The following is a 20575-nucleotide window of genomic DNA, read 5'->3' as shown; positions in this document are numbered from 1 at the left end:
AAGAAAAAGGAGAAATAAGGGTAGGAGAAGCAATAGAGCTTATGTACTAGCAAATCTTCCAAGTGGAAAATTCTTGTTTCCCAAACCCAGGCTGCTTGTTAATTTGGGGAAAGTTTACAATAGTTTGTGGATTCCGTGGGACTTGCATAGAAAACAGTGATGTATCCTTTGGGATGCTGGCCAGCTCTAAGCCTGTAATTCTTAAATATTCTTAAATATTTAGTAATTAATACAGAGTGTTGATAAATTACATGTAGTTAAACTAGGAAAAGTAATGAAAAAGAAAGGCACGTTACTTTAGAAAAGGTAGGGAAGGATGGCAGGAACTGAAATTGTACCATAGGATTGCATATTGCCAAGTGAGACTATAAATATTTACTGCTTGGATAGGAGAGAGTGAGCATTTTCCAAAATGTTAGAAATATTTCACAAAGTTCCTGGCATGAAGACTTTTTGTGGAAGTCTGTACTAAAAAGTCGACCAGAGGTTGTTAGGCTAGCTAAATGTTCTGTTGCTGACATCATGAGATGCCTTTGAATTTTTTTTTAATTCTTTGGTCTTGTCTGTTCTCTCTGTCCTCCACTTTTCTTAGACAGAAATATGAGGTCTCTCTGCCATTCTTGCTTACATTTTCAGGCCTTGATTTCTCTGTTTCCTTTCAAATCGTGCTCTTTTTAATGATATGGTTCTGATATCCTGCGGATATACGGGCTATCCTTTCATCAACACTTCTGCTCTTCTACAGATAATCCTTGTCTTCTTCAGTTCTTATTGTACGCTACGCTGTCGGGATTTTAAATTGTTTCCCTTTATTTGCTTGTCTTTGGACCCGTTTTGCTATTAGTCTAAACTTGTTTCATTGGTGTTTACACCTTACTGTTCAGTTTTCTCTTGAACAAATTGTCCACATAACTGTTCTCAATGAGTGGCAACCAGCTGGATGTTCCTTTCAAGGAAGTCAAAGTTCAAAATCAAAATGAAACAAAATGTGTCTATGTGTTGTCTTTATTTTATTGAAAACCATGAATATAGGGTTTCCCACATTTATGGGAAACCATTGACTTTGATTCGGAACACATGATTTTTAGAACAAAATTTAAGTCCAGAGGCACCTTTAAGACCAACAAAGTTTAATTCTGGGTATAAGCTTTTGTATGCATGCAACTTTCACAAGTTCATTTTTAGATAATTGTATATTAGAAGGCTAGTCCTAAAGTTGGTTGCACCCAGGGATGCAACGGGTGCTAGCGGTGGGAGCCTATGACATTTGCACTGTTGCCCTACCTGTCCTGGGGCATTGGTGGCATGGGCAATGTTCACAGGCAGCCAGGCCACTGCGCAAAGTGGTGGCTGGCTGGCAGAGCATCGAGCTGGGCAGGGAGGTGCGGTCTGCTCTCTTCCTCGGCCAGGGAGTATCTGGCCATGAGGCAGCGAGCTCCTGGGGCAGGCGCTCCACGGGCCAGCCCAATCTGGGTGCGCCCAGCTGGGTGCATCCGGATTGGCCCCTGCAGCCAGAAGCAGTGTCCAGATACCTGGACATGTCCCAGACACTGCTCCACCCTTCGTGGCTGACTGACTAAAACTGATTAGTGAAAAGTTCGGCCTATTAGTTGGAATATTCGACTGAGGTTTTGTGTAGAACAGGTGATCAAAATATGATCCTTGCATATATAAGTACGACTATGATTTCTTCAGCATGTGTGTGAGAAAGTGCACATACTTGGTTTTCACTGCCATTATTTTCTGTTAGTTAACATTAAACTGTTCTCTAGTGTTTCATTTTAGTGCAAAATTTCAGAAACATACAGAAAAAAATATTAGAGCCACTAATGGTTACGTTGATGCTCATAACTGGAGTACATACATTAAAAACTAAGTAGCAATATGTCAGAAGACTGAATTTAGTTTAAAATGCTTGAACTTTTAGTTTGTCCTTCAGAAAAACTTAAGACAACATTTGTTTATCTTTGCATATTTCATGTCAAGTGGGTAGTATGTAGGGGGCACACTGCTTAAGTCATTTTTTTAACTTTGTGTTTCTTTATATATCATATATATGTCAGTCAGCGGATTGATTGGTATTGATGTCAATATGTAAATTACAAGTTCATATTATTTTAACAAAGAGGCTGGATCACCGTTCATTTGCCCCTTTGTCTACAATTATATATGTTTCACAAGCTGTGGCAATTTGTTTGAAACTTCATCAGTGTAGCTTTTAATGAGCTATATTGTTGCTGAGTAATATGCAGGTACCAGTGATTATATTTAGGGACAAGTTTGCAAACTGACTGACTAAAACTGATTAGTGAAAAGTTCGGCCTATTAGTTGGAATATTCGACTGAGGTTTTGTGTAGAACAGGTGATCAAAATATGATCCTTGCATATATAAGTACGACTATGATTTCTTCAGCATGTGCGTGAGAAAGTGCACATACTTGGTTTTCACTGCCATTATTTTCTGTTAGTTAACATTAAACTGTTCTCTAGTGTTTCATTTTAGTGCAAAATTTCAGAAACATACAGAGTAAAATTTCCTAAATAAATGTGATAGCTTTCTAAAGAAATTGCTGGACAAAGTTTGAGTCCAGTGGCACCTTTAAGACCAGCAAAGTTTAATTCAAGGAAGTGCATGCACACTTCTTCAGATACATGCACACCAAAGCTTATATAATGAATAAAATTTTGTTAGTCTTAGATACCACCGCATTTCCTAGGAACCCGCGGCGGTTCACAGAATAAAACATTAAAATACAATAAAACCCCATAAAACCCCAATTTACAACAAAACAAGCAAGTGGTCAAAAACGCAAATAATCTATCCCATCCCACCTCGTTCAGACAGTTCAGATGGATCAGACGGTTCAGGTGGAACCTTGATTTTTGAAAAACCAGCATCAGTAAGTGTGCAGATTTTTGCTTTTTTGAATTAACTCCCGTCTTCGTGCCTGGTAGCAAAGCAATCTTCCCTGATTGGCTGGGGCATCAATTCAAAGACTTCCTGGTTCCCTGTTGCAAGGCTTGTCTTAAAGTGACTGTACTCCAAAAGCCCTAACTTCTCTCAGCAGAGATTTGCCTCTTGTTATTTACCCTCCTCTGCTGTCTCCAATCCTCTCCCCCCCCCCCTCGTTCAAGAAAAGAAAGACTCCTGCTGCGCTTGGCACCCCTCCCCATTCTGAGCTTTCCCATTTGGGGGATGATAGAGGAAGACCTGAGTTCAAATCGATTTGAATTCAGCAGGATCCACACCAGAAAAACAAAGTAAGTGCAGAATCAGACCTGGAAAGGGCCCTCCCCCTCTCACTGCCTTTGGGCCAGGAACTACCAATACATTGATATTAAAAGATCATAGTGTTCTTCATTATCCACAGATTTGGCTATGTTGAGAACTAGATATATTTATCATTAAAATATGACATTAAACAATATGAGGAAAAGGCTGCCTGAAAAGACAGACTTTATCATTTTTCCTTATCGAACATGGGCCAGTCTTTCTCAGAATCATAATCCTGGGGCTTCCCTGTAATAATTTTATTTCAAAAGGTTCCAGTGTGAATAGATGGTACCTGGAAGGAATAGGTCCATCTTATTTAAAACTAGTAAGTAGATTTATTTGTTGCTATCATAGATCAACCGAGATTGACACACAGTCTTCAGCACAGCTACATACAATAACATTTTATTTAAAAATTTAAAAAAATACAATAAAAAACATGAGCAGGCAGTGTGATGCAGCGGTATAAAAGGCAAATGCCATTTTGGGCTGTATAAACAGGGGAATCGCATCAAAATCACAAGATGTCATAGTCCCATTGTATACGGCACTGGTCAGACCACACCTGGAGTACTGTGTGCAGTTCTGGAGGCCTCACTTCAAGAAGGACGTAGATAAAATTGAAAGGGTACAGAGGAGAGCGACGAAGATGATTTGGGACCAAGGGACCAAGCCCTATGAAGATAGGTTGAGGGACTTGGGAATGTTCAGCCTGGAGAAAAGGAGGTTGAGAGGGGACATGATAGTCCTCTTTAAGTATTTGAAAGGTTGTCATTTGGAGGAGGGCAGAATGCAGTTCCCATTGGCTGCAGAGGAAAGGACACGCAGTAATGGATTTAAACTACAACGATATAGGCTAGATATTAGGAAAAAGTTTTTCACAGTCAGAGTAATTCAGCAGTTGAATAGGCTGCCTAAGGAGTTAGTGAGCTCCCCCTCACTGGCAGTCTTCAAGCAAAGGTTGGATACACACTTTTCTTGGATGCTTTAGGATGCTTTGGGCTGATCCTGTGTGGAGAAGGGGGTTGGACTAGATGGCCTGTATGGCCCCTTCCAACTCTATGATTCTATGATTCTATGAAAATTTCAAAGTCACATAATAGTCAATCAAAATTTATTTGCAGTCCTAGACCAAGGATAAGATATTTTAAGAACACGGTCAGAGTAGAAAACATTTACAGATAAAATGTTATCAGAGACATCTGATTGCAAGTGTACAGATATAGTTAATAAGACTTTACTTGGGGCTTCCTTGTTAAACATGCCAAGGTGGAAAACATGGCCATCAAAAGGTGGAGTGATTAGAATAATCCGAGTGGAGGAAGGAAATATAAAACGGATTAGGTTTGCCTGGAAAATCTGGTAAGACTGGAGTTATGTTTAAAGACTGAATACAGCTAGCAATACATTAACATGTGATCAACTGTTTGCCATGTCCATTTGGCAGGGGCGAACATGTCGAGAGTAAAGTATAGGTGCGTACCTTCCAAACGAGTTGAGGCTCTTTGGTCAAGAGTGGACAAGTTGGCAACAGATAAACAGCTTTATCCAGCTGCTATGCTTATTTTATACCTAGAATGCTTCCTCCTACCTCTTCTGTATAACTTCCATATAGAGCTGTAAACTGTCATCTTAGATCTGTCACAATATCATAGTCTCATTTGCTTTCTTGAGTTCAAACGAACATACCTGTCTCTTCCTTTAAGCTTTTAAGTGATGGAACTAGATGTCCCCAATGGAAGGTAGGCAAGTAAGTTTTCAGAATTGCAGCCCTTTAAAAGAATCATGTTAAACCAAAGCCTTATCTAAAGTAAATGTTAAATCGTAGCTATGACAAGATAATGCTGCATTCTCTGAAGATAGGGATGCCACAAAATGTCTGTGCTTTTCTAGGATCACCCAAGATTCATAATCAAGACAAGGAACATGATTTAATAGTCATATATACTTTTAGGCTGCTCTGTACATTGGAAATGTTAATATGTTTGTAAAGGTACCCTGTCCTGTGTGGTAAAATTACCAACACTACAGTAGCTTTTTTCTGTGTTGTCTTTTGAGATTTTATTGAGCATATGGTGGGAGAAAGAAACTGCATTACAAAATTATTGAGGAAACTGCAGAAATTCAGAACTGTAAAAAGGTTAACAAGGAGTTACTCATTTGTACCTTACTATTCCAGCCCTGTTTAGTCATTGTTTATTTGTTAATTGCAAGCTGCATGACAATTGTTTATGTAGATAATATCAAGGTCAAGAATTGATTGCTAAATATACTGAATGTGCACTCAGGCGGCCTATACAGTCTTTTAACTTATTAATAGGTGGGTGTTCAGTTTGTGTACCAATTCCTTGAAATCCCACTGGTATAGGATTTGCTTCTAGATATGGCCATGAGTATGTTTAAAGCAAACTATTTCTAGGGTGTTTTCTTGAATCCATTAAGCATGGGCACATTTTGATAACATTGGGGCCAACCTGCTTGTCCTTTGTTATTGTTGATTGTTCATGGTTGTGTCTAGGCAAATGTGTTCATTGTAGTACAGAGAATAATCTCATTAAATGTTCAAATTCTGCATTCTCTGCAACATTTTCTATGAGTAGGGTCAGAGGGACGATCATGTTCCCAAAAGGTATCTTCATTCTAACAACCTCCCTTCAGTTTTCTCATGTCACAAGGAGAACTTTTAGTACTTTTCTAAAATACATTAATTTCTGGAACCGAGTCACTGGGGCAGAGTGGCCCTGTTTTCAAGGAACAGACAACAGCGACCACCTGTTTGAAGATCCTACTTGCCTAAAAAGACAATCGGCACAATAAGAACTCATATAACCACCAGCATGTTCAACACATGTATGCAGCCCCTGAGAAATTATTCAGTAAGAGGGATTAATGTACTTAATGGCTTGGCGTGTAACATTGAGTTTGTTGGGCCATTACTGAATTACTCGGATGTGCAAAGGCTTTGATTGGAACCAAAGATGCATTCATTTATTCAGTGCTTCTCTATGACCGTTTATGCACTGGAGGTTTCATGCTGGGCTCCAGACTGGAGTGGCAGATTGCTCCACCTCTTCCTGCACCCACATGGGGGAGCATTTGGCCTGGTGCACCTCATCCACTCCCTATCTGTGTTCCTGATAAGGGGGTGGGGCAGTGAAGTTCCCAGTGCATAAACGGTCTATGTCTCATACTTGAAGAGGCTTAAAATAAAACAATCAAATATTTTTAAATCAACTAGGAAGTATATGCTAGGAACTGTAAGGCCTTTGTATTTTTGTTTTATTTATTACAGAGATTATTTGGTAAAAATTACTTTAGTCTGTGTTGAGACTTGGGACTCTGCAAGGTCACAAAGACGGAGGCCATTGGAGAGATGCCTTTTGGTTTTGCCATCTGGTTGCAGGTGACTTATGGCATCCCTATTTAAAGGCAAGTGGTAGTTTGCCACTGCCTGCCTCCATGTTGTAACCCTGGTATTCCTTGGTGGTCTGCCATCCAAATACTGACCAGAGTTAACCTGATTAGCTTGTGAGATCTGATGAGGTTGGACTTGCTTATAGCACTAAGTAAAGCTTAAGTAAAGCAAATAGCTTAAGTAAAGCAAACCAGAAAATGCCTCCTAATTGTAAGATCCATTGGACAATGGAAGGTGATGCTGGGGAAATTTGGACAGTCTTGTTTTCTGGAGGTTGCAGTTTCAGGTGTCTATAGTAGGTAGTAGGACCCTTTTCAGTTCTGTGATTCTGAGATGGAAAGTTGTAACTACTGACATACTTCTAGCTGAGGAGAAATGTTAGGTAACTCTTAACCAGCGCCCATCAGTATGCAGTGCCCTCCTATGTGTTACTGTTCTAGCTGCAAAAAACTATCCCATATATGTAGAGTTTCCACATGGGAATATAACACAGAATTATTTCATTTACTTGTCTGCCTTTTATATATTTGTGTGGTGATTGTTGCATACAATTTTGATAATAAAAAGAAATGTGTCCACCATTTCTATGTCTATGATCTTTATTTTTTCTTTATACTGTTTGTGTTTTGGTTAATAAGCAAGCTATTCAATTTTCATTTGGCATTTGTGTTTTCATTGTTTTTCTTTTACATTTCTTTTGCTCATGGGTTTCAGAAGATGATGCTTATGTTGACAAACTGCCCACCTTTGAAAGGCACTGTGAAACTCCTGCAGGTACTGGACTAGCAGAGTGGTTTCAAGGAATCTGGATTAAAAATCCAAGTCATTGTCATCTGAATGCCTCCTTCACCAGCACTCTCACTACCATGAGTGTCAACTGCATCCAAATACATATTGATATCCAACAGCAATGGAACTCATGCCACATACCAAATGCGGCATAATACATGACAATTTCCCAATGACCAGAATTTAGGAGAGGTGACATACTATTGTTGTGTGATCCTTCTACATGTAAGGAATACCTTTATTACTCTTCACCCTAATATTTACTTTTTATGCATACCGTGCTTTTCCTCCAAAGTACTCAGAGTGACTTACATATAATTCCCAGGCATTCTCTAACCAGTCTAAAGGTCCAAACTTAGTTTAGAAGAAGGACTATACCATGTACTTTCAGTGATTTGGTCATATTTCCTGGACTTTAAGTGGTGTGAGTCAAAGTAACTGGTAATTTTTTGGCTACAGCAAGCAAAAATAGCTTTAATTTTTTTTTTAGCTGGAATTTTTATCCGCTGAAGAATGAAGTTTAAAAAATAAATAGCTAACATTAAAAATATTGCCAAGTAACTTGACAATCTCAGTTCAGCATCAGTAGAATATCAAAGACAAATGTTGATGCCCATCCATGTTGAGGAGCCATAAAAACATAATGCCATAATAACAGTGCATGTCTGTCTTTAAAAGGATGCATGTAAGCTAAAGAATCATTACCAGGTTTTCCCTTTCAGTCTCCCCCCCACCCCCCCACCTCAGGACTAGAGTTTGATGCTGTATTTTCAGACATGTCAGTGCACTGTTGGGCCTCCCAAAATTACAACAGTGCCTTTTGAAAGTAGCTGGATTGTGATCCTAGGTGGAAAATTATACCCAAAGCTAGTGTAGTTATAATACCATTTTGCCATAACAGGACATTTCTTCAGTTCTCCTTACTAACCAGACATGTATCCAATGGGCAAAAATTCTCTTCCATCTAGGATTCCATAGCTTGCTTTTTTGCTTTTGGTTTTCCAAAGCAAAACAAGAATATTGTTTTCAGTTCCCTTCCACTGCTCCTTGCACGTTAATGGCTTGCAGCGCCTCTTCTTCCCCTGTAGTGAGATTAATTACCTGCTTCTGTGACTCACACTTATGTCCTTCTCTCTCCCTCTCCTTAACCTTTCCCATCCCGCTTCAACTCCTGGCCATACAGAGAATGAACAGCCTTCCCTCGTCTGGTTTGACAGAGGAAAGTTTTATTTGACTTTTGAAGGTAAGTAGTACATAGCATACTGGGTTGGACCTTTAAAACTCCCCTTTGTTCTTATTATTTAATATAAGACCTTTGGTTTCCTTTTTAAAAGGAAGAAAGAAATGAGAGAAACCCATTATGCTTTTTTGTATGGAAATGCTATGGCTACTTAGAGTACATGAAAGGTTGAGCAGCAGCAGAATATGTATAAAATACTAAAATGCAAATATTTATTTCAATACATGTGCTCCTACAAAACTTTAAAGCATCAACCTATATCAAGCCCTATTGCACAAATACAAAACATTTTGACACATGGATAAATGACAAGAAACCAGAAAACCAAACGTATTTCAACTGCTCTTGGGGTCTTCTTCAGTGGTCTACTATTTAAATACACTCATGTGATGTAATGATGGGGACTATAAGGTGATAAACAATATGAATGAAGAGGCTCATGAGAATACATTCAGGCTGAGAAATGGCTTCTGCAAGGGTGGCACTCTGAAGAATAAGAAGAAGAAATACTTCTCTGAAGAAGTATTTTAATTGGGGGGCTCCAAGAGATATATTTGGATAATGTTATTATTGTGGGAGCCTCTTGTCATTTATCCATGTGTTGGAAAGTTTTGGATTTGTGCAATAGTGTATGATATACATTGATGTTTTAAAGTTTTGTATGTGCACATGTACTGAAATAAATATTTGCATTTTAATATTTTATATATATTCTGCTGCTGCTCAATCTTTCACGTTCCTAGCTTGTGTATACAGGTTGGGTTACTTTGTTGTTTCATTACTTAGAGTACATGACAAGTTCAACCATTTTAATTTGGTGTGTAAAACTATGTCCCTACAATTGTCATATTTTAATTTTAGGAAAAGTGAGGGAATCAATAAATATTGATAGTTATTTTTCTCTTCTTTGGGTGTTACTGATTACCAAAGAACTTAACTCTGTCATCTAGGGTTGCTTGACATAAATAAACCATTTTACACTTAATAGCAGCGATACAATATGCAAATAGATAGCATTGACTTATAGTGCCTTTTGTAGAATCTTACCTTCCCTTAACAAATGACATGTTTCTGAGAAATATAACCAGTAATTTTATATACCCAAATTTTAGTTCAGATCATAGTGCACTGTATTAAAAACACCAGAATTATTTTAAAAAACTACAAAACCGATAAATCCAAGTCTGAATGCTTGCCAGTTAGTGTTTCCCAGACAACATGCTCTCTTTAATGTGTATGTCACATTTTCACCATCACCACCACTACTGCTACAGCAGCAATAATCAATGTCTCATTTTTTCCAGTCTTTTTATTCTACTGCAAATAACTCTACAGACTTTTTCACCAGTTAAAATTATTTTTGGCATATTAAAAACATTTTAGTCTTGGGGTGGGGTGGAAAAATTGAAAATACAAATAAGACTAATTGTTTTTGATTTTTAAAAAAACTCATCTCTTAAATATTTATGCACCACACTGCTGAAGATAGTGTGCTAAGTACAGTTCACAGTCTGTACTGGTTATGTGATTTTATAGACAATCTTAGAGTGCATTTCACTAATCTTTATAGGGAAATGTTACAATGAAGAAGAAAAAAATATATAATTCTCATTCACCTATTATTAATTTATAAATATATTAATATATGGTGAAGTAGAGGCATGGGTGTACATAATGCTGATGAAATACACTTAATTTACTATGGATACCTTTTCACTATTATCTTAAATTTAGAGTGTATGGTAAATTTCTAAAAACAAGAATGAGATGGCAGGCTGCAATGAATGAGCGTTAGGGTTATGAGTGTCCTGCATAGTGCTGGGGGTTGGACTTGATGACCCAAAAGGTCCCTTCCAACTCTATTTTTCTATGATTCTAAGTAAACAGCAATGTAGCATTATTGGGGTTTTCTTATCTTGTGGTGAAACTTTGCTGTCATAAATTGTAAGTAATACAGGCATTATTAAAGTTACCAAGACAACTATGATTGAGCCTGAAGAGGAACAGTTTTCTTTCTCTCATACACTAGCAACAGCAAACAAAAACAGTGGCTGGAAGGAAAAATGTATCCAGTCTGTACTAAAACTCACCAGGTACTAATATACTATTGCAATTCACAGGTACAAATATGGTTTATTCGATCATCAAAGACAATAGCTTGTATATGTCAAATGTACTTCACCAAAAATACACAATGAGAAGAAAACTCTACTACTATAACTATAAAAGTTGCTGCTTGCCCATGATCAGTGGAAAATGTCCTAAGTGTTTTGTTAATGGCAACAGATCAAAAATTGCTTTTGCAAAGTAACAGCTATAAGAAGAGCAGCTTTAATCACTATAGGGGTATTTCTCCTACCCACTAGCCCTACAATCTCTGACTTGTTCCACCTTATAAAAAGCAAATGTGCCGAGTGAGTTGTCAACTTAGATTAACATCCAATATCAGTGGTATTCAGTTTAGAGCACTATGGTCTCTGACTCTTTGTATTATTAGATCATTGTATGCTTTTTTAAAAATAAGAATTGTTTCTAGGCATAATCTAACAGATTCCTTATGTTCTCTGTCTGCCCTTCTAGTTCTCTGTCTGCCCTCACTGAGCTCTCCCTTTGTAGTCCTGGTAATTCCAAACAAATCAACAACCATAGATTCTCACAGAATCTAGGCTGTGAATGTTTTGTTGCTGTATTCCATGAGTGGCAGCCCTGGGGCTATTATGCATGGCAGGAAACATAAAAAAAGTCTTTTAAAAATGACATATTTTTTACTCTTCATGTGATGCAGTTTTTGCCTTGGAAAACCATAGCATTATTGATTATGCATTGTCCTCCCCACTCATAACAGCGACTACATCTTTTCAGTGCAATATTTTAAACTAGCTTTATTACTACTTTAAGAGCCTCTTGTGGCACAGAGTGGTAAGGCAGCAGAAATGCTGATTGAAGCTATCTGCCCATGAGGTTGGGAGTTCAATCCCAGCAGCCGGCTCAAGGTTGACTCAGCCTTCCATCCTTCCGAGGTCGGTAAAATGAGTACCCAGCTTGCTGCTGGGGGGTAAACGGTAATGACTGGGGAAGGCACTGGCAAACCACCCCGTATTGAGTCTGCCATGAAAACGCTAGAGGGCGTCACCCCAAGGGTCAGACATGACTCGGTGTTTGCACAGGGGATACCTTTACCTTTACCTTTTATTACTACTTTTCTTTTATGACAGTGTAGAAGATGCCTGTTTTTGCGTGCATAAACGTTAGTGTATTTTTGGTCTCCTCCCCTGTTTCACCGTTCACCAATGGAGGAACAGACAGCCCCTAGTCCCACATCCACCAATGGGAGCTCGAGGCACCCCTTGGTACAGACCCTCCCACCTCTTCTATTACAACCTTACTCCAGCAAAAATGAATATATTAATTCCCTCATAGGCATTTGCAAGCATTTCAATCCACTCTCTTTGGAGAATGGCATGCCTCTGAGGGGGAAAGGTTGGCATTCAAAAGGCTGCGTGCCCCCATGGAAATTTCTTGTTGAGATTTCCTTGTCCATAAACTACAATTCCCAAGAGGCCCTGCCAGCAGCATGTGCCAGAGTGACATTGCAGGTGACCATGGCCTGCCAATCAGCATCTAGCCCAATGGAAGAAGTGTCTCCCTCACTTAAGGATTTGCCATCACAAGTCTTTCAAATGTGTAATTGTATGCAGGAAAAAATTGCAGAATCAGAGCACAGGCATAAACAAGACCATTTTTAAAAATTATGATTTAAAAGGGTCAGTGTGCTGACTTAGGTGAAAGCCTGTACGTGCATAATAGCCCCTGGTCTCACAGCAACTCTAAAGAGTGGCAGCAATCAGTGTCACATCAATACTACAATGTTACTTCCAGTGCAATTCTTGAAGTGATGTCATCATATTGGCAGGACACTCTAGGATTTTCTTGAAAATCTTTGGTAAAGCCATTAGGGTTGCCAGGCCCTAACTGGAAACTGGTGGGGAAGAGGGACATGGGATGTCATACTTTAGAAATTGCCCAAAACCATATTTGGGCCAATTCCAAGAGAGACATAACATCACACCATACATCAATGGCCATTTATTTTACTCCCATCCCCCCTCCAAATGGCAATGGGAAATACTAACTGGAGACAGAGATGTCCCATCCCTACCAAGGGGTTGGCTACCCTAAAAGCCATACATTTGGGGGGAATACTAGGGCATTGCCTTGATGAAATGATGTCACTTCTGGGCATATCCCAGAAATGACATGGTAGTGGCACAATGCCTGTTTGCATATCCTCACTCTCCTAAAGTTCCTGCTAGTTGTCAGCACTGGGCTGTCAACCCTAATTCAAACATTCATTAAAATTGCAACATTTCGGACAGTCACTGTCAGGATTCACAACCTGATGAAATTAATATAGAAGATATCATTGGCATACATATATATTTACTTTTAATTCATTATTTAGAATAAAAACTGCAATTGACCTCCCCCCCCCCCAAAGAAATGTATCCTGCACAACACAGTACTGTGGTGATGTTTGGGACTAACAGCTGTACATAGTAACCCATATAATAAAGAGAACTGCATTCTATTTCTTCTTAATGTCTGGACCCAAAGTAGATGCCTGCTTATATCTAGCCCTACCCACTTGTCTTCATTATTTGACATTCTCCTGTATCCTCCTCTTGAAAACACATTCTAGGTGAGATTAAACCCCTACATTCTGCACATGAGCCAGGGCCATTTTACTTATTCCTATTTCATAGATTCTAGAACAATGGTCCTAAACCTTTTTATCATCGGGGACCAGTCAACACGACAATTTTACTGAGGCTTGGGGGGGGGGTAGTTTTTTGCCGAGGGACATTGCCACTGCTGCCTGAGCCCCTGCTCTGCTTGCTTTCCCACTGGCACCCCTGACTTCCCACCACCCGCTGCCAGCAGCAGCTGTGGAGTGCCACGCTAAGGGGGAGTCCCAGCCATGGCGGCCACTGGAGGGAACCAAAGGTGAGCCGGCAGCAGAGTGGCAGGGCAGCCCCCAAGGCAGCAGATAGGGAGGAGGACGAGGAGGAGCCATGGCGCGGTACTGACTGATCCACAGACCGGTCTCGGTCCCTGGACTGGGGGTTGGGGACCACTGCTTTTTACAAATGGCACTTTTGTTGATCAGTCTCACACACACACACTTTTATTCTCAATCGTTTTCTTTCTGGATTTCTTGAGGGCAATCTTGTGACTGCTTGCATGAGGGAAGGGTGAATGGACAAGAATTTGGTGGTAAAGCTAGAATAAAGCAGTTTTTATTCTAAATAATGGTGGTAAAGCTTAATGCCATAAAGGCAGAAGAAGACATTACTGTGAAAAAGTGCTGGTTCTGTCCTGCCACCCCACCTATGGAATACCATGTTGGAGTTGCCTAAAAGGGGGCTGCCATTAGCCTGAGACATCAGTGTCACATGCTTGGAAGAGAATAACAACTGGATTGTGAACTCCTTGAAAGGATGGTGTGTTGTGGCCCCTATTAAAGAATCTATTGTTGGTTTCACCTTGAGCAATGATGGACCAATGTCATCATGACTATACCATATATGGGAAGGTTATAGAGTGGTTAATAACTATAGATACTTTAGGATAAACCATTGTTCATACCCATTTTGGTTGTGCTTCAAGCCATGTTTATACTGATCAATAACTTTCCTAAGCCCTGTTGATTCCTTTGGATTTCTTGGAAGTATTGGTCATACAAAGTATAAGGTGTTATACATAGAGAGGTAGCTCTTTGATTTGATTGTTCAGAATCCAACTCTGTAGAACTCAAGCACTAGTTTACTGTTTTGTGAGCTCAGGTCGGTAATGAAAAGACTAAACATACTTAGGGTTATACTGGATGTTTCTCCAGTGCTGCTTGGGCTCCAGCCAGGAACACTGATGGCATTTCGCACATCTAAAAAAAAGTGTTATGCCAGCATAATGGCATAGCACTAAAACTAATCGTGCCTCCAGCCATTCTTCACCTTCTTCCTGTCTTGCTTTCGTCTGCTGCCTTTTTGCGCTTCTTACACTCCACATGCCTGCTTGAAATGGAGGAAGAGCAACGCGATATATACATGACTCTCTTTCACCTGTCAATCAAGCCAGGCAACCAATCTACTTTCTCAATGTTTCAAAGGGCCCGCAATGCCTGCGTTTTTTAAAATTCAATCCTTATCCGTTGAAACGTCTATGCATGTAATCATAGATGCATAGTGCTTTTTGAATGCCACCCATTATGGACTCATGAGTCTTGAGAATTCAGGGGAAATAATTTTTGGTTTTGCCTGCACACTTGTATGCCTTTTTGTTGCTCCAGGCAGTTCACTTTTTTAAAACACTCTCATCCCCGGGAGAAGGGAGAGGGAGGGAGGTGCAAGGGCAGGACATTCAAGGTGGAGATAGTGCTTCTTCACTTCCATACATTTCTTTGGCTGGTGGCCTGCTGGCTGCTGTCCTGTAGTTCATGCTACATAGGTTGGGGAATCCACTGTATTCAATTCCCCAACGACTGCTTTAAAACAGCAGATGTAGCGAGCACTTTGCTGCTTGGACGCTGGATGTTGGTGACATCATGCAGAGCGTACGGAATATAACGACTACCTAAGGTAAGCATTACACTATATTTATTGGGTGCATTGTCCTGATTTTATTTCTCTGCATGTTATCTGATATTATTGCCATGTATGTTTTCCAAAAAGATCAGAGGTTGAAGAAATAACACAGTGGGAACTTCAGACCAAATCCAGTGCTTTTCTTGGCAAGCGAGAAATTGATATAATTGTTCATATGTAAAGTAATGAAGGGAAAAGTTCCAAGTATCCATGGCCCAGTAGGACATCAGAAAGGTTTCGACCATCTCAGCTTCTGCATCTTTTGATTTAAAAAAATTAAGCACTGCTTTATTGGGACTGAAACTAATGTAGCCTGTAGGTTAGCTGTGTAGGTTCATAAAGAAGGCCTGAAGGAGGGTTTTGGCCTATTGCGCTTGAATGGAGCTGCTGATCACTGTCACTGCCACCTGGCTCATGGGCAGCCCCTTAAATAAAGGGGTTTTTTGCCCAGCCCACTCTTCACCACCTGCTTGTCAACACTTGGGCAGGACATCCACACCTGGCAGCTTCGGCTGCTGGCCCCTATGCTGGGCTTCTAGCAGCCAAATGTGCACTCGCTCGTTTAGCCCCACCCACCATGTCTGCAGTGGTGCAGCCTCAGGTGAGTTGAGGCCATCCTTCTGATTGTTTGTTAGTTATTAGCCTTTCATACAGAGAGATTATAATCTTGCAATAAAGTTTCCTCCTGGATTTTCACTTCACCTCCTTTCTGTGCTTATTTTAAGTGCTGTCATGTTGCTTCTAAGTTATGACGATCCTATGAATGAATGTCCTCCAAAACATCCTGTCATTAACAGCCTCACTCAGGTTTGCAGACCATGGCTTCCTTTATAGAATCAATCCATCTCATGTGGACTCTTCCTCTTTTTCTGCAGCCTTCAACTTTTCCTAGTGTTATTATCTTTTCCAGTAAGTCTTGTCTTCTCATGATGCAATCAAAGTACAATAGCCTCTGTTTAGTCATTTTAGCTTCTAGGGAGCATTCAGACTGATTTTATTCTCAGTCTCACTTATTTGTCATTTTGGTAGCCCCCAAAATCTGAAAATTCTTCTTTAACACCACATTTCAAATGATACCTCCTTTCTAGACAGCCTTTGACAGGAAGTTCAATTTTGATCTTTTTCCTTCCTATTCCCTTTTGAGAACAGCGCGCTTGTACACCTCACCATGTTTTTAATTTCTGACAGTCTGAATCATGAAATGTATGATACATTTCATTTTTTAAAAGTGTTCTTTCCTCATCACTAAGCAACTGTAATGTCTTGTGCCCTCACATGTAACTAAAAGGAAAAGGAATGTGGGCAGATGGAGTAGCTGCATTGTGCACAACTAGAATACAGCTCCATGGCTGTTGCTTGCTACAGGTAGTCCATGACAGTTTTTGTGCCATCCTCTCTCATCAACTGACTTTAGAGGAAAGGTAAGAGAACGAAAGTTGTGTGCCTGTTTACGAGGCTAGTACAATTGCTGAAGAACACATATGCCCTTTACTCCTGTAGCGGGCTTTAAGTTTTCCCTTTTCTCCTTCCCAGATGTAAGAGTCTTTTGGTGTAGAGACAGAGGAAGGAAGGAAGGAAGGAAGGAAGGAAGGAAGGAAGGAAGGAAGGAAGGAAGGAAGGAAGGAAGGAAGGAAGGAAGGAAGGAAGGAAGGAAGGAAGGAAGGAAGGAAGGAAGGAAGGAAGGAATCGCATTGTTATACACTTTCATCTACTTAGGAAATTCCCCTGGAAATCATAGCTAGCCCAAGCTCAGCTGGTAGAGAAAAGAGAAGTTTAGTCCTATGGCTTGTACTTACTTTGATTCATTCATCTTCCTTTTATCAGTCTTCACTGGTCTTTTATCAGGCATGAAATGGTCGGTCTCCTGGGTGCAGTGACTGGGTCACTTACTGATATATACATTATCCTACCTAGCTCACTGATGGATAATAAATTGTAGTATTTGACAAATGCTCTTGGCCATAGGGGGCCATAACTGTAGGGGAAGGCTTTGTTGGCTGGTTTGTTTCGTCATCAAGTCACAGTGACTCCAGAGGAGTTTCAAGGCAAGAGCCTTTAGAGGTGGTTTGCCACTGCCTGTCTATGACCGTTTATGCACTGGAGGTTTCATGCCAGGCTGCAGGTTGGAGTTTTAGTCATAGCAGGTTGCCCCACCTCTTCCTGCACCCACATGGGGGAACACTTGGCCTGGGGCACCTCATCCGCCTCCAATTTGTGCTCCTGCATGGGAGCTGGGGCACTGAAGTTCCCAGTGCATAAACGGTCTATATAGCAATCCTAGATCTCCTTGGTAGTCTTCCATCCAAATACTAAACAGGGTCTCACCCTGCTGTGATCTGACAAATATATGCTATCAGTATATGCTGTGGCTTATTTTCATTTTCAGATTTTATTCATTACAGTGACTGATGCCTATGTGACTTCTTGGTTTGCAATTGCTGTAAATTATATCATTTCTAAATATTTTATATGGAGATTGTCACTTTCCTTACATTTAGATCAATGTTCTTTAGGTGTTCATGAAACAGAAGCTATAAGTCAATAATCCTTTAGTGTGCTGGAGATTTGTGAACATGCCACAATGAAATAAAGAGGCACAGTGAAAGAGGGAATGAGTGCCTAAGGTTCATTGAAGAACATTATTATGATTATAATTGTTCTGATGAGGAGGGATGTGTGTCTCCTACAAAATTCTCAGAAAGGAAAAAAAGAGAAAAATACCTATTTACTCAATGAATTATTAAATTGTGAAACCTAGCGCTAGAAAGAAAAGTTAAAGGAAGACTTTGATCTCTATACCATGTGTGTTTGCCCTCCTGGCCTCTGTTGAGCCTCTGTGTGGAACTAGATGTTGGGCTAGATGGGCCAGCCTGATTCACCTGGGCTCTGCTTAAAGGTAAAGGTATCCCCTGTGCAAGCATCGGGTCATGTCTGACCCTTGGGGTGATGCCCTCTAGCGTTTTCATGGCAGACTCAATACGGGGTGGTTTGCCAGTGCCTTCCCCAGTCATTACCATTTACCCCCCAGCAAGCTGGGTACTCATTTTACCAACCTCGGAAGGATGGAAGGCTGAGTCAACCTTGAGCTGGCTGCTGGGATTGAACTCCCAGCCTCATGGGCAAAGCTTTCAGACTGCTGCCTTACCACTCTGCGCCACAAGAGGCTCTTATCTGCTTATGATCCTGATAAGAGATCCATGTTTCTATTGAGAATATTTGCCTTTGAATAGTGATGTTGAAGAATGTATTGGAGCACTATGAGTTGAATGTATAAATTGGGCAACAGTAAGTGACAATCCATGTAATCATAAGGCCAAAAATATAGTCTGAGTATTAATGTTGCAAAATAAACATTTGATCAATTTTTGATTACTCAATAGGGAAATACATGTAGTCTGAAATGGGGGGAGGGGGGTCATTTTCATTCCTTTATGCTACATGTTAGAGGAAGATGTAATAGTTCTTGCATTCATCCTCTATTTTCCAGATGAATATGTCTGTTTTATGTCTGCAGAAGACCAAGCAGCTGAGACCATCATTTCAAAATGACCATCATCTTTGACTTAAAGTAAAATGTGTGAAACTGTATCAGTCATTCTACATTCATAATCCCTACAATCATAAGTCTCACTTAATGCCTAGTAACCAATGACTAGGTTTAATTAAGTTTAATTAAGAAACAGTGAAGTTGGGGAGTTTGTGAGCTGCAGATCTTTTCTTCTTTTTTTAGTGAACTAATCTGTAAACTGCTCCGCGGTATTAAACAAAAGGGTAAGGGATAAGTGGGAGGAGAGTGGGTGGGCGCTGTCCAGGATAAAAACTCAGAGGACCGAATCAGGAGCTGCTTTGTGACTCCTGATTCGCTCCTCTGAGTGGCACTCCAGGACCAAGTTGCCAATGGGGAGGTGCGCTTTGGGAGGCGCCCCATTGGCTACTTGGTCCGTCCTCGCCGCTGCGCCCTCCATATGGTGAGTCCTGTTCGTGAGTCCTGTTCACTTGAAACACGCGGTGCTCCTGCTTTTTTCCCACCACCCACCAACGGACTTCACCCATGGACGGGAATGGCCGTGCTGCTTTCCCTCTGCCCAGCGACAGCCCTTGCCCACCCTAGGGACTCCCCGATGTGCCTCCCCAGCCACCTCCGCCGCTGCCGCCAACCACACGCTTCCCACCCCGCCCCAACCCATCCTTTGGGGGCCCCCCAACCTTCTCTCAGCCCCTACTTATGGCTTCCTGCTTCACCGCCCGCTCCCTCCACTCGCTGCGGCCATGACCAGGCCGCCAAGGCCACACCGCGCCCTCCGCCAAGGCCTCCGCAACCACGTATGCGCAGAATTCCGCGCATGCGTCACTGCGGACAACATCGCCCCGCCGCCTGCCCAGCCTTGGAGCCCTGCCTGATGCCACTGCCCGCTACTGCCGGCCGCGCCCGGAACAGGCTACGAGCTGCAGCGGCCCAGCGACGCGCCCAGCCCTTGTGCTGCACCCGGCCGCTGCCGCAAAGATCCTGCCCAACACTCGTGCGCGCAGTCCCGACCCGGGACGCTTGCGCGCATGCATCTGCCCTGCCGCCGCCGTCATCCCGCCCGCCCACGTCCACAAGTCTCACCAGACCCATGCCGCCAACCCCAGCCAACCAGGAGCCCCGCCAGCGCTGCCAACACGCTTCCGGACCTGCACGTCCCCCGCCAGCCTGCACGGGCAGCCCCAGCTGCCCTCAGGTTAGTGCGGCCTCGCTGAAGAGGGGTTGTCCCCCACAGGGACCACCCAGGTCCATGCCCCTTCTATGCCCATTTTTATAAGTGGACTTTTCATCTAGTTTTATATAATTATTATGCTGACCTTGCCCTATTAGGGATGAGCTGTACTATTTACCCAAATATGTTTCTGTATCCTACCCAAAGTTTCTGTATCCTACCCTGTGCCTTCGGGGAGGGGGGTATATAAATATAATAAATAAATAAATGAAGTGCTTTATAGTAGTCAGTTCTATGCATTTATTGGCATAGCAAACTGCCCCCTCCCATTCTGAAAGGTCAAAACTTAAATAACAATGCAGGTTATAGAAAACAGCTGCTCATCAAGCAGTAAGGAGGAACCACGAAAACAACAAAACCCTGACTCCCTGAACATGTGCAGATCAGGAGATAGCCACTCCATTGGTTGCAGAATAGCAAACCCTTCTAAAATATTCAGGTTCTCTTTCAGCTTCATT

The 20575-nt window shown here is 41.3% G+C and overlaps 1 protein-coding gene across 12 annotated transcripts in view; it reads left to right on the top strand.

The window, feature by feature from the left end:
* Nucleotides 1-20575, top strand: part of SGIP1 (SH3GL interacting endocytic adaptor 1) — a 157899-nt gene that overhangs the window by 111592 nt on the left and 25732 nt on the right. For 8 of the 12 annotated variants that reach the window (XM_077333419.1, XM_077333418.1, XM_077333416.1 and 5 more), the window contains one exon: nt 8663-8722. The exons of the other annotated variants lie outside the window; for them this stretch is intronic. In XM_077333419.1, the coding sequence (XP_077189534.1) occupies nt 8663-8722 (60 nt within the window). The remainder of the gene's footprint in view (nt 1-8662; nt 8723-20575) is intronic. 12 annotated transcript variants of the gene reach the window in all.

Source organism: Paroedura picta, chromosome 4, assembly GCF_049243985.1.
Source record: "Paroedura picta isolate Pp20150507F chromosome 4, Ppicta_v3.0, whole genome shotgun sequence".
Classification (NCBI taxonomy): Eukaryota; Metazoa; Chordata; class Lepidosauria; order Squamata; family Gekkonidae; genus Paroedura; species Paroedura picta.
This window is presented reverse-complemented; position numbering and strand designations above follow the sequence as displayed.